The sequence below is a fragment of the Molossus molossus genome, unplaced genomic scaffold (genome assembly GCF_014108415.1).
Source record: "Molossus molossus isolate mMolMol1 unplaced genomic scaffold, mMolMol1.p scaffold_m16_p_12, whole genome shotgun sequence".
Lineage (NCBI taxonomy): Eukaryota > Metazoa > Chordata > Mammalia > Chiroptera > Molossidae > Molossus > Molossus molossus.
The window spans coordinates 37,403,184-37,421,553 of record NW_023425347.1 but is presented as its reverse complement, the minus strand read 5'-3'; the positions used below and the strand labels follow the sequence as shown (position 1 = coordinate 37,421,553).

The following is an 18,370-nucleotide window of genomic DNA, read 5'->3' as shown; positions in this document are numbered from 1 at the left end:
ATATTTTGGGGGAATTTTTTTTTTCTGAGCAGTAAGTTTCAACAGTGGGCTTAAAATATCCAGTAAACCATGCTGTAAACAGATGTCCCATCATCCAGGCTTTGTTGTTTCAAGGAAGGGTACTTCTTAAGGATTTTTGGGATGGTTAATGAGCATTTCATTGTCTTTAATCTAAAGTCACCAGGTGCATTAGCTCCTAACAAGAGAGTCAGCCTGTACTTGGAAGCTTTGAAGCCAGGCATTGATTTCTCCTTTTCAGCTGGCATATGATGGCGCCTTCTTCTAACATAAGGCTGTTTCATCTACATTGGAAATCTGTTGTTTAATGTAACCACCTTCATTAAGTATCTTAGCTACTGGATCTTCTGGATAATTTGCTGCAGCTTCTACATCAACACTTACTGCTTCACATTGCACTTTTATGCTACGGAGATGGCTTCTTTCCTTAACCTCATAACCAACCTATGTTAGCTTCAAACTTTTCTTCTGCAGTTTCATCACCTCTCTCAGCCTTCAGAGAACTGAAGAGAGTTAGGCCTTACTCTGGACTGGTTTTGGCTTAAGGGAATGTTGTGGATGGTTTGGTCTTCTACCCACACCACTAAAACTTTCTCCACATCAGCAATAAGGCTGTTTCACTTTCTTATCATTCATGTGCTCACTGGAGTAGCTCTTTTAATTCCCTTCAAGAATTTTTCCTTTGGCCCTGGCTGGTTTTGCTCAGTGGTTAGAGCATCAGCCTGTGGTCCAGAGAGACCCAGGTTCGGTTCCCGCTAAGGGTATGTAGCTCAGTTGCAGTTTGTCCCTGGCCCTGGTTGGGTTGTGCGGGAGGCAGCCACTCGATGTGTCCCTTTCACATCGATGTTTCTCTCTCTCTCTCTCTCTCTCTCTCTCTCTCTCTTTCTTCCTCTCTCTCCCTCCCACTCTATCTGAACAAAAAAATGGGAAAATGTCCTCGGGTGAGGATTAAAAAAAGAATTTTTCCTTTGCATTCACAACTTGACTAATTCTTTGGTGCAAGAGGCCTAGCTTTTTTTTTTTAACTATCTCATTTTTCAACCTGCTTTCCTCAATAAACTTAATCACTTCTAGCTTTTGACTTAAAGTGAGAAATTTTTATTTGAACACTTAGAGGCCACTGTTGGGTTATTAATTTTTCTATTTCAATATTGTTGTTTCTCAGGGAGTAGAGAGGCCTGAGGAGAAGGAAAGAGACTGAGGAATGGTTGGTCAGTGGAGCCGTCAGAACACACACAACATTTATCAATGAAGTTTACCTGTCACATGGGTGCAGTTTGTGGTGTGCCAAACAGTTACAATAGTAATATCAAAGGTCACTGATCACAGATCACAGTAACAAATATAATGAAAAAAGTTTATGATATTGCAAGAATTAGCAAAATATGACATAGAGGCACAAAGTGAGCAAATGCTTTTAGAAAAATGGTTGTGATAGATATGCTCTGTGCAGGGTTGCCACAAAACTTCAATTTATAAAAAACACTGTATCTGCAAAGAACAATAAGGCGAAGCACATGAATGATATAAAATGAGGGGTCCAGTTTCACTTTTTTGCATGTATTTTTTCAGTTTTGCCACCACCATTTACCAAAGAGAATATCTTTCCCTTCATTGTATATTCCTGGCTCTTTTGTCATAGATTAATTGACCATATATAGGTGGGATTATTTCTGGGCTTTCTATTCAGTTCCATTGATTTGTGTGTCTGTTTTTATGCTGATATTATACTGTTTGATTACTGTATCTCTGTAATACAGTTTCAAACCAGGAAGCATGATGCCTCTAGTTTTGTTCTTCTTTCTCAAGATTGCTCTGGATATTTGGAGGTATTGTTGGTTCCATAGAAATTTTAGGATTGTTATATTCTATTTCTGTGAAAAATGTCATTGGGATTTTGATAGAAATTGTCTGAATTCTGTAGATAGCTTTGGGTAGTATGGGAATTTTAACAATATTAATTCTTCTTAACTATGAGCATGGAATTTATTTTCATTTATAACTGTCTTCTTTAATTCCTTCCATCAATGTCAGTGTACAGGTCTTTCACCTCCCTGGTTAAATTAATTCCTAGGCATATGTTCTTCATAATGCAATTGTAAAGGGGATTGCTTTCTTAATTTTTCATTCTGATAGTTCATTAATAGTGTTTAGAAACACAACTAATCTTTGTACATTGATTTTATATCCTGCATTGGGTGCCTTCATAACAGAAATAATCTAATCATCAATTTTCATCAAGAAGTAGAAACCTAAAGAAGCCTGAAAAATAACAGTAAAAATGTGTCTTCTATTTTTGGACCCCTCACATCTGTTAACTGCACAGAGAAGAGTGACTCAGCATTCTCTCCAGTAAAAACAACGTTTTTATTATTCTCTAATTGCTAAGGGCTGGAGACTAATTTACATGCATTTTTTAAAAGCAAAACCTGGGAACCAAAGGCACTAGCAGATTCCATTAGTTTCTTGGGACAGTAAAAAAAACTAAAATATTGTTATTCTTATTCTGGCAGTAGTCAGAGTTTGGAAGCTAGAATATCCTAACAAAGTAAGTATATGATGCTCTATGGCTTATATTAAGCATGTTAGTAGTTATCCAACAGGAATGATAAAGTCTCTGTTTCCTATTGAGATTTATAGTCCTTTTGGTTAAAAAAAAAAAAAAAAGTTCAAATGGATAAACAATCCACGAAATAAATAGATCCAATGGGTAAAGTAATAATAGTGTATCCGTACAATGGAAACAACCTGAATGTGGAGACCTGGAGAATCTCAAGTGTATTATGCTAAGTGAAAGAACTCACACTATAAAGGGTTATGTACTACGTACGTTTATTTATATAAAAACTTTAGTAAAATACAAATTAATCTATAGTAACAAAAAGCAGAGCAGCGGTAGTCTGAAAAGGGTGGGGGTAGGAAGAATGGAAAAGAGACATTACAAAAGGTGAACAAGGACATTGTTGAGTTTGACAGACACGTTCACTACCTTGATCTTGGTGATGGTTATACATACATGAATAATTATAAAATTGCACAATTTAAATATATTCATCTTGTTATTTTATAATATAATGATCTCAATATGTCCATTACACCTCAATAAAGCTATATAAAAAAAAAAAGGTCATTGGTATCAGGTGTTTTAGATAACCATTTATTTTTGGTAGACTACAGTTTGTAGCAATTTAAAGACCTTTACAGAGAAAATAAAATTTACTCACTTAAGTTTTCCCCAGATAAGATTAGTAAAGTTCAGCTTTTGGATTGTTCTGGAGGTAATAGTATGTTCAATATAATAATATTTTAAAAATAAAGTAAATATTTTGAGACATTTAAGTGTTCCTAATATTTTATAAGGTAGCTTTAAAATACTTGATTGTCATAAATAAGAGTGGCATTTAGGCCATTTAACTATTATGAAAATTTTCAAATTTTCATTGATTTTTATATCCATTGTGCTTTAAATATACAAGGACTCAATATGGTTTGGCTTAAATGTATCTTCTTAATAGTTTATAAGTGTGAACAAAGTAGAGATGAATATCATTTAGAAAAATAGTCATATTAAAAAAGATAAAGTTAATAAATCATTTAAGATAGGGCAACATATAAATTATGAATTCCTAGAGGGCAAAGTTATGCAACGCCTAGTCTGGTGCTAGATATACAGCACATTCAATAAATATTTGATGGCCTAATTTGAAAACCAAGTTAAAAACAAATTGTTTGAACAATTTTATTTTCAATTATGCAGTTTCAAAAGTTACCCTTTGTCTGATAAACCAAACCAAAGACAAAAAACAAACCCAAAGTCAACTAACATAGCTTCTATATATAGGATGGAAATTTCACATATGCAAACAAGAAAGAATGTACCCAGAGGGAGAGAGGATCTGTAAGGGGAGAATTTGTTAGGAGACATAGATCCAAAAAACAATCATAAGAGTCTGTTCTTTAGAATTTGTGGAAATACATAGTATGTCAGTAATATGTTAGGTCCAAGTAGGAAAGTAATAAAGAAAAGATTAGAATTACCTTTTTCTGAGTGAGAATAATCCATCCAAAAGTTAATGCCAAAAAATTTTGAAGGGTAAAAGTAATAAATTCACTTTCCCAGTAAACTATATAAACTAAACTTTAGCACAAAGCAGCACGCAACTGGAAATTAAGAAACTGTTCTATCTTCTGAGAAAACCATAAACAGAAAATGTGAGCTTCTGGAAAAAATAAATGCAAAATAAAGAATTAATCTAGGCATCTGGCTTTCTTTCCTTCTCTTTTGCTGTGTTAAATCTAAAAAGCCATCAAAAACAGATTTTTTCATTATGATATTGTGGAAAATCTTTGCAAATGATTATTGCTATTCATATATTTTCCCTTTGGTAATTCTATATATCTGAGCAGTGAATATAGCACAACTGAATTCCATTTATGTGTTTTGCATCTTAAAAACTGAGCAGAGAAAATCCACAGCAGCAAAGACAATTAAATTCCTTATGATACAAGCATATACTCTTTGTACTAAATAAGACTTTGTTTAAACAGAATTCACAGTATGTTTGAAGTCACTCTTAAAATAACCTACAAAGTCTATTGCAAAGTCCACTGTTATTTTACTTAAATTTACACAAAATTGTATTAAATTTATAATTTTTAAATAAACTATTTTGACAATTAGTTGATACTTAGGTATGGATGACCTATAGTGACAAAAAGCAGATCAGAGTAGACTGGGGAAGGAAGAAATGAGGAACAGAAAGGAAAGATTACAAAGTTTGTGGTTTGATGGATGTTTTCACTATCTTGATTTTTGGTGATGGTTTCATGAGTTATTCATATGTCAAAAATTATCAAATTGTATATATACATGTAGTTTGTTATATGTAAAATACACCTCAATAAAGCTATAAAACAAATAGATAATTGGTATTGGGTGTTTTTGATAATCACTTGCTTTTTGGTAGATGACAGTTAGCAACCATTTGAAGATCCTTACAGAACTTGTCTCCAGATAAAAACCAGTGAAGCTCAGATTTCAAATTGTTTTGGAGGTACTAGCATGACTGTGATTTGATGCTTACCTTCGGATAAGCATCATTTTAGGTACTCTGTGTCTCTTTATTTGACTCATTTCAAATTCTTATGAGTGTCTTAATTAAGAATGTGAATTCAGTCATTCAACCTGTACTTACTATGTGGCAGGCATTGTTCTTGGCACTGAACATATACACTAGAGAACAAAAATATTCCCTGGCTTCATAAAATGTATGTTCTGGAGACTATCCTAGATTCTCTCCCTTCCCATGTGTGAGTGTTTGTGCCAGGCGTGGGAAGCTAGGTGATTAAAAAAGATGACTGATACTGTCCTGAGGAAGTGGCTTGCATCAACTGCCTACTCTTGTTCTAAAAGCACAGTGATGGGCCTGGGCCACTCTATGTTGTTTCCCATTTTTCCCTTTTCCGAATGGAATGAATATTGTGACTAGCTTGTTTTTTGTTTTTCCTAAAATTACATATTTGTTAGCTGAGATGTAGACCTATATCCAGGCCTCACCAAGAATGGTACACCTTACTCCAAGAACCTGGCCTTGGAGCTGTAAGCAGTGATTCATTAGTACATGGGGTTATCCTCCTTTGCAGAAGAGTGCATTTTCAAGTGTGTGAGTGGCTGTGCTATATTACCAGAGGCATTTAAAAAACTGTATGGGAAGAAGGATAAATGTAGTTGTGGGATGCCAAAGATGTAACCTGTAGAGGGCATTTTTTTTTTTTTCAATCAGCTCACCATCTCATTTTCACAATACAAAGATGATTATATTAGGCCTGACTACTGAGTGTCGATATACTCTGCCTCTGACACAGCTTGGAATCAAAGATCTTATGCAACTTGACACCAACCTAGTTCTACAACCTTATCTGTCAGTCTATACCAACACAAGTAATCTGTATCAGCTAGTAAGTTTTATTTACTGTTCTGTAAATCCAACATGTACATTACCTAAGTGTCCAGGCTCTGCTCATGTGATCTACCCTGCCTGAAATGCCCTCCCCTTTTCCTGCCATTTATTCATCAACAATCTAATTTAAGACCCATCTTTCCCATCCAGCCTTCCTTAATTCTTCCACCTCATGTTACTTTCTCTACTAACACTGAACTATAACTACTTAAGTCTCACATAATGTCTTTACCATTGTCTAACTGTATATGTATATACCTTGCTTTACCCAACTGGATTATAAATCTCCCAAAGTTATGGGCACCATATTTTTGTATATATCCTAAAATGTTTACAGCTTTGCATACAATAGAAACTCAAGAAATAATTTTTTATTGACTGAATTAATGAAGTGTTTTCTTTCAGAACCACTTCTTGAATAGCAACTAAAAATACCAAGTTATTCAACCAAACCAAAGTGATAAAAGATTTTAAAAAATAGATTTAAGTGAACAAAATCCTTCGGCACTAAGATCTACTCATATGTAGTTAACCACAGGCTGGTTTATTCTGTTAAGTCAACTGAGGTGCTAAAGTGAACATTTAGAAGCATGCCTTTGCTTGATGTGAGCAGACTCTCCAAAAGAACTTCGGTCTTTGTCTCTAATGAAGACCACCCAGGTGGAAAAGAGGACCCATTGCTTGACCACTGCTGATATCTCCGTGATTACTGGTCTCTGTTCATTTTTGTAGTAAACAACTGGCCCCGTTTACAAAGAACATCATCTACAATTCAACTATTTGGCAATCTCTGAACAAAAGGAGGTTAACAGCTGAATCAACAAACAGTCTAACTATCCTGCAACCACATTTGAAGGTAGTTTGCTGCCAGCATTGGGAGTAAGCATGGGGTTAGTGCTCAAAACTGATACTACTATGCTTAAAGAAACAGAAAAGATCCCCATATGGCATTTTCCATGTGTTCCTATTAAGTAAAATCTAGTATAAAAAAAAATTTAATCTTATGTATTAAAGCACTTATCGTGGGACATTTCTAATATTTTAATTTCGTGATGTGCTAAATGCATAGATATATTGACAGCAATTTCATAATTTGCCTAGAATAAGTAAAACATTAAGAAGGAAAAAACTTTGAAACATTTTGAAGTGACATTTATTTAGATGATCTTTAATGATAAAGTTTTCTTCAATGGCAAATAATACAGCATTTACAACAAAAACTTGAGTGCTTTACTATCACCAATTTTTATGAAGAGCTAAACTTTTGAAATATGAGGCACTAGCAAGGAATATTGTCCAGTTTTGTCCTGTCTTGTTGGTAGTGTAAATGGTCACTTGTATGGTATGATTAAATTGAGGAGTATCAAAGTTTCTAATCACACACATATCTTTCCCTGCTCACTAAATGACAGCTAAAATTCTACAAATTCAAGATTAGTTCTAGATTTATGTTTAATATTGAAATGTAAATATAAATCCAATTAAAATGGGCAAAGGACCTGAACAGACACTACTCCAAAGAGGACCTACAGATGGCCAATATATGCTCAATGTCACTAATCAACAGAGAGATGAAAATTAAAGCCACAGTGAGATATCACCTCACACCTGTCAGAATGGCTAACATCAATAAATCAACAAGCAACTGGTGCTGGAGAGAATGTGGAGAAAAGGGAACCCTAGTGCACTGTTGGTGGGAATGCAGACTGGTGTAGCCATTGTGAAAAGCAGTATGGAGTTTCCTCAAAAAGAAAAAAATGGAACTGCCCCACTTTGAGAATAGATCCCAGGAATGTGGGAACACCAATCACAAAGAATATAAAAACTCCTATGTTGATTTACAATAGCCAAAATCTGGAAACAGCTCAAGTGCCCATCAGTAGAAGAGTGGATAAAAAAGCTGTGGTATATTTACACACTGGGATACTATGTGGCTATAAAAAAAAAAAGGAACTCTTATCTTTTGCAACAATATGGATGGACCTAGAGATTATTATGCTAAACAAAATAAGCCGGTCAGAGAAAGACAAATACCATATGATCTCATGTATATGGGGAATCTAATGAACAAAATAGAACCACAGGCATGGATACATGGAACAGACTGCCAGATGTCAGAAGGGAGGTGAGTGTGGTGGACTGAATGAAAGAAGGTGAAAAGATGAACTAAAGAAGATATATGCATAGCCCATGGACTGACAACAGTGTGGTGAAGGCCAGGGGAAGGGGAGAGAGAGTCTTGGGTGGAGGTGGGCAAAGGTGGGGGAGGGAAAACATTTCCTTGGCTATTTCATAATTTTCTCTGAAGACTACACTGATTCTAGTCTTCAAAAAATGACCCGATTTTTAATATTTTATTTTATCAAACCTAATTAATCTTGATTGCTGTGGGAAAAAAACAGATAGTGGAGGTTTTGACACAGTCTCAACTGAATATTGATTTTTTAAAATATAAACTTTTTGAAGTCAGGACCTAATCTAATTCATTTCAGCATTTTTTTTAGTGATTAACATATAATAGGTATCTCAAAAAAAAATCTGTAACAAATAAATCATTAGAACTGGATTGTCAAATGAGGAGGGATACTCCTATAGTTAGGTTCCAAGGATCAGCCAATCATTCATATTTACATGACTGCCAATCATGTTGTGTGTGGACAAAATGTTAGAGATTAGTGCCATCATTAAAGATCTAAAATATGTACAGGTGATGGTCCTATAAGAACATTGTTTTACCCACCACACTGCCCTCTACAGAAATCAGCTCGATTTTGAAGAATGACTATAGACTACCACCATCTCCATTGTGTTGGATGTAGTATTACTACTAAAGCACATTGCTAAGGCCTCCCATACATGGCATCTGGCCACTGACTTGGCAAATACACTCTTTTTCTTTATAATTAAAAAAGAGAATAAAAAAGTATGCATTCATGTGGGCCCCTTCCAATATGGAAATATCAGCAGTTCATCTTCACAAAGATAGATACATATTTTAGTTAAGAGTTTGTTTGTCCTTCCTTTAGAGCTTGAACTCTTCAGGGTTGGATATGCTGTTGCCCAAAAGGGCTCTCTCGACAGGAAACACAGCCAAGCTCCCACTGTACTAAAACTTACGGCGATCACCAGGGCATTTTAAAGAGGGGTCACCATGCTGGCATAGTTAATGGACACTGAAGCAGAAGGAGGGCAAGGCTGCTTCATACACAAAGGGCAGGGAGGAATACATGTGAAACTCAGGGAATAGATTGGGCATCTTGGGGAACTCCTGTCAAAGTTCATATTTTTCAGTAAGGAAGGTTTAGGTGAAACCACCTGATAAGCCACCTAGGGAAGTGATAGCTGAGGATGAGGGGAATTTGAAATGGATAGTGAAGGAGGGAGAAATGAGTACCAGTTGTGGCCCCAAGAACAAATGGATCAATAGAGGCCATAGTTTAACCCATTAATACAGATGCATCAATTAGACAAATAAATAAATAAATAAATAAATAAATAAATAAATAAATAAATAAAAAGTTAAGATATAGCAAAATCTAAAGAACATGCCAAAAAGGAAGAGCAAAACCACTATGTATTAAACTTCATATCCAATAAAGAAAATATACCTTTGGTCAAGTGCATATGGGACATTCACAAAAAGGGACCATTAAGTCACAAAGAAAAGACTGGTAAGTTCCCAAAACAGAACACAATATTCTCTCTCAGATGCCAGTGCAATAAAATCCGGAATTATTAACAAAATTAAAGCCAACAGTCTCTCCCATTTGAAAATGTGTAGATTGTTTTTTAAATAACTCTTGTGTGAAAAGGGAAATAGAAACCAAAATTATAAAATATCTTAAAAGTATGGCAATAAAAATACTCCATATCAGGCTCTACAAGATACATTATTTTATTTTATTTTTTTAATGGAATTTATTGGGGTGATGTTGATTCACAAAACTGTATAGGTTTCAAGTGTACAACTCAAGAAAATATCACCACCACACTGCATCGCGCGCCCAATTGCCTCAAGCAAAGTCTCTTTCTGTCCCCATTCTCCTTTCTTTGCCAACCTCCATTTACCCCTCCGGCTAACACCACACTGTTGTCTATGTCGATGTGTTTATATATATGGATTTGTTTGTGTGTTTTGTTTTGTTTTTTGCTTAATCCTTTTACCTTGTCCATCTAGCCCCTCAACCTCCCTCCCCTCTGACATCGGTCAGCTGTTTTACAAGATACATTTTAAAAAGGTGATGAGAGAAAAAACCATAGCACTTAATTTCAAGAAAAAAAATAAAAGAATAAAAATGAAACAAATTAAATTCCCAACTCCAAAGAAAAAAGAAAACAGCATAAACCAAAAGAATCTCAAGGAAATAATATAGATAAAAGAAGACACTATGTAAGGAAAGAAAAACAAGTCTCCAAGTAAAATTTTTAGAATTCTTTTGAGAAAAATGGCGAACTAACTAGACAAACTAAATCAAGCCTAATTAAGAAAAAAAGAAAAAGCACAAATATAAAAAAAAATTATAAATCTTAAATAACACATGGTAAATAATCATTACAGTTTTAAAAAATCATAAGGGACTATTTTGCAGGTTTATATGGAAGCAAATTTGACAGCCTAGATGAAACAGGTCACTTCCAGGGAAATTACAGTCTAACAAAGCTAACCCCTTTACAGACAGAGATAGAACACTTCAATGGCTAATTTCCACAGAAGCAATAAAGAAAGTTTTCAGGGAACCACCTCATAAAAAAGCATCAATTCCAGTTGGTTTCACAGGGCAATTCCACCAAAGCCTCACAGATAAGATAGTCCAAACGTTTCATCAATTATGTCAGAACACTAAAACTGAAGACTTTCTAATTATTCTGATGAAGTAAATGTAAGATTGATACCTAAACCTGATCAAAAAGTACAAAAAAGAAAAGTATAGAGCAATATTACTTAGAAATATTGCTGTAGAATAGTAAATATTAGTAGAATTAGCATAAGATTAGGAAAATAATAGACCATGATCAAGTAAAATTTTTTCAAAAAATGCAATAGAAAATAGTCATTATATAGAAATAGGCAACATATAGAAACTATATAGAAATAGTCATTATATAAGAATAGTTAATAGAAATTCCTTTACTATAATACCATAAAAATAGATCTAAAAGAAAAAAATATAATTATCTCTTAAATGTTAAAAATATAACAAATATTTGAAAAAATATATATACATATATATATTTAACAAACTATAACCATTCTTGATTTAAAAAACACTCAAGAATTAGGAATTGATAAATATTTATTAACATGATAAAATATATGCATATTTTAATTTCGGCATTTACTTTATGATGAATCATTATAGTATTTCCATTAAGAACAGGAGCAAAGCAAGGATGCAAACTACTCCCAATTTTTCTGTACTGTACTAGAGGTATGACAATGCCATTGGACATGAAAATTAAATTAGAGATATGAGAACTAAGAAAGAAGAACTAAAATAATCTCTATTTGAAAATTATATGAGAGTATGTCTACAAAACTTAAAATCAGTGGTAAAACTAACTCAAGGTAAAAAACCATTAAGGTAGCAGAATGTAAAATTAATGTTCAGAAATCAATAATATTCATATATTATACAGAAACTTGTTAGGGAACATAATGGTAGAGAAAATCCCATTTACAATAGCAACAAAAAGATAAATTAGGAACAAATGTAATAAGGCATGTACAAAAACCTATATGAGAAAAACTTTAAAACATTCCTGAAAAACACAAAAGCAGACTTAAATAAAAGACATACATTACTCTTGGAGAGGATGATTCAATATTATAAACATGTCACTGTTCCCTAAATTAATTTATAAATATAAGTCAAATCCAATAAATATAATAACAATATTTTTTAGTGAAGCTAGATAGATTGATGGTAAAGTTTATATGGAAAAACAAGTATGCAATATACCAATAAAAACACTGAAAAAATAAAGCTAAGAGAATTTACAGCCTTTCCAGATACTAAGACATACCATAAAGTACTATGACTTTATGGTACCAAAGTACCACCAAAAATGAAGTTTTAAAGTATGAAAATATTATTTGTTTTGATTACTATAGCCTGTAATCAGAAAGTGCAACACCAACTTTGTTCTTTCTCAGGATTGCTTTGGCTATGGATCAATGAACAGAGTAGAGAGCCCAGACATAAACTCATGCACATACCAACAACTAATTTTTGACAAGGGCACCAAGAACACACAATGGGGACAGGATAGTCTCTTCAATAAACAGTGTTAGAAAAATTGAATATCCACATGCAAAAGGATGAAACTGGACCACTGTCTTACACCACTCACAAAAATTAACTCCAAATGGATCAAACACTTAAATATAAGACCTGAAACTGTAAAACTCCTGGAAGAAATAGGCAGAAGGCTCCTGGACATTGGTGTTGGCCATGATTTCCTAGATAAGACACAGGCAACAGAAGCTAAAATAAACAAGGGGGACTACATCAAACTACAAAGCTTCTGTACACAGTCAATAAACTGGAAAGGGAACCTGCAGAATGGAAGGAAATATTTGCAAACCATGTGTCTGATAAGGGGTTAATATCCAAAATAAAGAACTCATAAAACTCAATAGCAAAAAATCCAATCTAATTAAAAAATGGGCAGAGGATCTGAATAAACATTTTTTCCAAAGAAGATATACAGATGACCAACAAGTACACGAAACAGTTCTCAACATCATTAATCATCAGGTAAATGCAAATCAAAACCACAATAAGATACCACCTCACATCTGTTAGAATGGCTGGGAATACTTGTGAACAGTTGATGAAAATGTAAATTGGTGCAGCTACTATGGAAAACTTTACAGAGGTTTCTCACAAAGTTAAAAATGGAACTACCATATGATCTAGCAATTCCACTTCTGAGTATTTATCTGAAGAAAACAAAAATATTAACTGAAGAAGATATCTGCACCCCCAGGTTCCCTGCAGCATTATTCAACTAGCCAAGATATGGAAACAATCTAAATATCCCTCAACAAATGAATGCATAAAAATGTAATTAGAATAAAATTCAAAATAGATTTAAAAAAAGAAAAAAACAAACAAAAAATACAGTATACACACAATGAAATATTATTCAGCCATAAAAACTGCAAATTTTGTCATTGCAACAACATGGATGAATGTGGAAGGCAGTATGCCAAGTGAAATAAGCCAGACAAAGAAAGATAAACACTGTATGTTCTCACCTATGTGAAATTTAAAAAAATCTTTTTAAAGAGCTGATTTCATAGAAACAGAGAATAGAATGGTGGTTGATGGGCTAGAAGTGGCAAAGAAATGGGGTGATGTAGGTCAAAGGGTACAAATGTTCAGTTACAAGAAGAATCTGTTTGAGGGTCTAATATACAGCATGGTGACTACAGGTAAAATTATGATATTATATACTTAAAGGTCGCTGAGAATAGAGCTTAAGCATTCTCAACACACACAAAAAATGTTTTTAACTACGTGAGGTGATGGATGTGTTAATTATCTTGATCATGGTAATCATTCCACCATGTATATGCATATCACTACATTACGCACTTTAAGTATATACAATTATATATGTCAATATTTCCAGTTATTCCTTAATACGGTAAAAATACCATAAAACTTCTGCAATTAAAGCAAGGTGACACTCGTGCAAAAATAGACAACCGTTCAAGTGGGAAAGAAACAAAGTCCAGACACAGACCCAAGCACCAGGGAAATGTAGAATATAATCGAGATTGCATTTTAAAATCACGGAAGCAAGGACAAATTGCTTAACAAAAGTTTCTGGGACAACTGATGAGCCATTTAGAAAAAGAGAAAGTTAAATATATCACAACATTCACAATAAAAAACCTCCACGTGATCTGCTCAAGAGACTCAGGCTAACTCATCAATTATCATCTAGAAGATATTAATTCCAAATTTTCAGATACTAACTGAAACATTTTATCATCCAATAATTAACAAAAGCTATCACAGACGTATATGCTCAGGTGTCATCATGTTGGCCCCTAATAGAGTTACTTTTACTGAACTGTACCTTGGCTGTATGATATCAATCTATACTTACAGATGGCAATTACAACACACCATGAATGGCTGCCTTTCTTTTGAACATTTAATATGTTTTTATCCAAGAGAGAAGGGAACTGTATAATTGACCATGTTTCATTGTTTTGGCCAGGACAAAGTTCAGGCTCAAACTGCAATCCAATTCCAATAAAATTTACAGGACTTTGTAGCTATATTTTGGGAAAAAATGGCTTTTCCATCTCAACTGAGTTCTTAACACAAGTCATAGTTATAATTATGTTATTAGTTTCCAGCCTCTCCCTTGCTTACTCCCCGCAGAACTACCCCAGCACCCTCCTTCTGCATCCACACATTGCTCTGAGTCTTGGGATTTAGTCTCCTACTTATAGAGAAAACATAACTTCTTTCTCCTTTTGAAACAAATCCCTACACTTGCGCTATGCATAACTCATTTTTTCTTGATCTTCCTTGCTTTGTAGAGAAGTCTGTGAATGTCCTTCTAGGTACTGCTTTAGGTATAACACTCATGTTTTTATAGTGATTTGTTCTAATTCAGTTCCAAATATTTTCTAATTTCCATTGTGATTAATTCTTCTATATATTTGCTTAAGTTACCAAAGTTTATTTTAATGCCCCATATTGTCAATTTAAAACTTAAATTGCGCCCTGGCCGGTGTGGCTCAGTGATTGGAGCGTTGGCCGCACACTAAAGGGTCACGACTTGATTCTTGGTCAAGGGCACATACCTGAGTTGCAGGTTCAATCCCTGGCCCCAGTCAGGGGTGAGCAGGAGGCAACCAATCAATGTCTCTCTCTCCTCATCTCCCTCCCTTTCACACTCTCTAAAAATCAATGGAAAAAATATCCTAAGGTGGGGATTAACAAACAAACAAACTTAAATTGCACTGTAGGCAGAGACTGTAGCCTTCTACGTGCAGTATTTTTCACAAAGCCTCCCTAAATGATTTCGCAATGGCTTCGTCTCATAGCTCTGTGGGTGACTAGGCGAATATGTATTAGTTCACTAGTCTCTTCTGAGTCTCAGGCCGACAGTTTTCTGTGCCTCTAAGAGACTAACTGCCTGTGTGTCCTACAAGTGCCTCAGCTCTAACAAATTCAAAGCCAAAGCGTCATCTACACCCACCTATCATTCTCCTCCTTTTTAATTCCCTGTTTTTAGAATGGTGATCCACATTCTACCCTGCTGTTCAAGCAAGACATAGTCAAATTGTCTTTTATTCCTCTCACACCAACTGAATAAACTGAACTGAGTGGTTCAAGTGCTGTGAACTGTTATTTTCTAATTATTTCTTGAAGCCAACCTTTCTCTTTATTGTCACAGGCCCTCGTCATGAATGCTCTGGCCTTGTATTATCCTCTTCGATCGCTTTTAATTAATCTTGTGACCTCTCCCTCTGTCTTTTCTGACCTCTGCTCCTGTTGCATGTATGTCAAAAACACAAGTCTGATCATTTCATTCCCTTGCTTAAAAACCTTCCCATCACTGCCTACTGGACAAAGTCTAAATTCAGCACAACGTGTGAGTCCTTTTACCTGAGGAAATTCATGTACTGTACATGTAGAAACTTTCCTGGCTTGCTATAGTATTAAATGTACTATTTTAAATTCTTGAACCTAAAATTCTCTTAAAAGCCTAATATTGAGAAAAACTTGGATAAACGTGTTGCCTAGTGTATGACTGCCTACACATTATATTTCTATGATCGAGAAGTTGCCGTCTTTGGCTAGGCCCCATTTCCCAAAACAAGCTTGCATCAATTCTTGAGAACACAGGTTACATCTTCGGCGCCATGAAAACAATGAATCAGGTGAGGAGGACAAATGGGCACAGACCGACGAGGTCAGGGCTCGGGACCTTGTGTTAGAAGTGCAGAAATCTAAGACAATGCGACAATGCTTTGGATGGCAACTGCGAATCATAAAGTCTCAAAGGCAACAGGGAAAAAGAAACATCTTTGGAAGACTGAGCATTGAGTAAAACATGGCCTGTGTATCCTTTAACCTGGCTTTATTAAAAAAAGAGAGAGAGAAAAAAAAATGATCCCAAACCATACTGAGAGCAATAGTGACACCGTCCTTCCTAGTGAGGATACCATCTCTAACTGAAGTCACAACAGGATAATCCATGTTCATAACAACAACCTTTAAAGGTAACAAAAGATAAATCATGTTCTGTACCCTCAGTACGACAAGACAGGTAAACACGATTCATTCTAGGGAGATTTTCATAAGAAATAATTAAAAGAATGTAGGCTCATAAAAGAGATGAACTTACAGTAATCTTTTAATTACTGTTTTAATGGTCTGCTAATAATTGTTTTAATTATTTATAACAATTTTCTTCTTTCTAGAATGATGGCATCTATATATTGCTGTGTTTTATCCTGTTATCTCCCTATTAGTAAAAGTGGGTTCATGCCCAGCAGGTATGGCTCAGTGGATTGAGTGTCCTCCCAGGGACTGAGAGGTCCCGGTTCAATTCCAGGGCACATGCCGGTTTGCAGGCTTGACCCCCAGTAGGGGGCATGCTGATTGATGTTTTCTCTCTCTCTCTCTCTCTCTCCCTTCCTTTTTATAAAAATAAAAATCAATAAAAACATTTTTTAAAAAGTGGGTTCACAATGTAGTTTTTTTAGATTTTTGAACTATCAATATCCAATGTGTTTTAAATTTGACAATAAATAAGAACAGATATTTGTTAAGAAACCAGGCAACCCTGAAAGACACTGGAGTAAGTAGATCTTACGGTTTACAAAGAGAGGGAGAAAGCATCGGCACAGTGCTGTTCCAGTCACTCCGCCTACTCCTCCGACATGTGGGGCCTTAATTGCTCTGAGTTATTTATTCTGGAGCCAGAAATCCATTTCCCAGCTTCACTGCTGCATCTGTGACTCCGAGTTGGATGGATATGTGTATTTCTATGTGTACGTGTATATATTTTTACTTATATTTCTGAACTACAGGGAGCTTCAGGAGCTTTAGCTCCCTGGGGTATATTGTTGACTCATTAAATGATTTTTTAAAAACGCACATGTTTCATCTCAGAAGCTTATGCCCCATGCTGTAGGCTTGCAGGGGGGAAAGAGCCACTGTATATCAAGCATTAAGCCAAAGCCAAAATTTCAAAGAATATACAAGCAAACTTGACATATGTACTACTGACTTAATTGTACTTATTCTAGGATATGAGATCCAAATGATATCTGCATAGAGCAAAACCTGGAAGCATTCTGCATTAAAAACTCAGTGGAGTTAATGTCCTGAAATTTTATTTTAAGCCCCAAGTATGTGTTATTAATAGTTGTGCAGAACAAATAAATCAGCTGTGACAGAATCAGGACTACCATGTGGCTAATACCTTTTTTAATTGGGGTGGAGGGATAACTGTTGCATATCTCCTGACATAACAGAAATAATTTAATCCAAACTGTTTACAAAGATATAAACTTTAAAGAGAATCTTTCTCAAGACTATTATCAAAAAACATATTTTACCAATCAAATTTAATTTCTACAATTTTTTTCCTCTAAAATTTGTCATCTTCCCACCAACATTTTACCTCTGGTCCTGGAGGGCCAGGTGATCCTTGCGGTCCTGGGTCACCTGTTTGACCCTAAAATGGGGTAGGGAGGGAGAAAAAGTATAAACATTAATTTTCTGGACACAATTTAAAGCTGAAAAAGGCATATGGTAAGCAGACAGTACTCAATATATTATGCCACACAAAGTTGTAATGATGTTTCAGCAAACAACACTCAATATATTGTCAAACAAAGTTGTAACAACTATTCAGAAACACTTAACTTGTAATCATGACTGTGGAAAACTTATTTAAATAAACTGTGTTTGGATATAATATATATTTATTCTTTAGTGTTAGACATACAATTTAATGATATAAGTACTCAATTCAAGAAAAACACTGTGTGTATGTGTGCGTGTTACCCAGAGACAAGACAGTAAATTTTGACTCAACAATGTAGGGAACTCTAGATGAAGAACTGCTTTCATAAATAACCGCAGTCCTAGGACTGTCGCTGAAAAATTCCTCTCTCCTTTGATACTGTAAGTAGCCTGATTAAGTAATTAAGAATCACATGGATTTAAATGCTTATTGCTTAATTTTTCTAAGTCTCAAATTTCTTGTCAATAAAATAGGAATAATAATAATAATGATAATAATAATGACAATAACATTACCAACATTCTTACCCAGTCACTGTGAGGATTAAATGAGATAACAAAGTAAAGTGCTAAGCACAGTGCCTGGCACAGAGAAAGCTCATT

The 18,370-nt window shown here is 34.7% G+C and overlaps 1 protein-coding gene across 1 annotated transcript in view; it reads right to left on the bottom strand.

The window, feature by feature from the left end:
* Window positions 1–18,370, bottom strand: part of COL24A1 (collagen type XXIV alpha 1 chain) — a 339,879-nt gene that overhangs the window by 214,310 nt on the left and 107,199 nt on the right. The window contains exon 20 of the mRNA XM_036256775.1: window positions 17,643–17,696. Within this exon, the coding sequence (XP_036112668.1) occupies window positions 17,643–17,696 (54 nt within the window). The remainder of the gene's footprint in view (window positions 1–17,642; window positions 17,697–18,370) is intronic.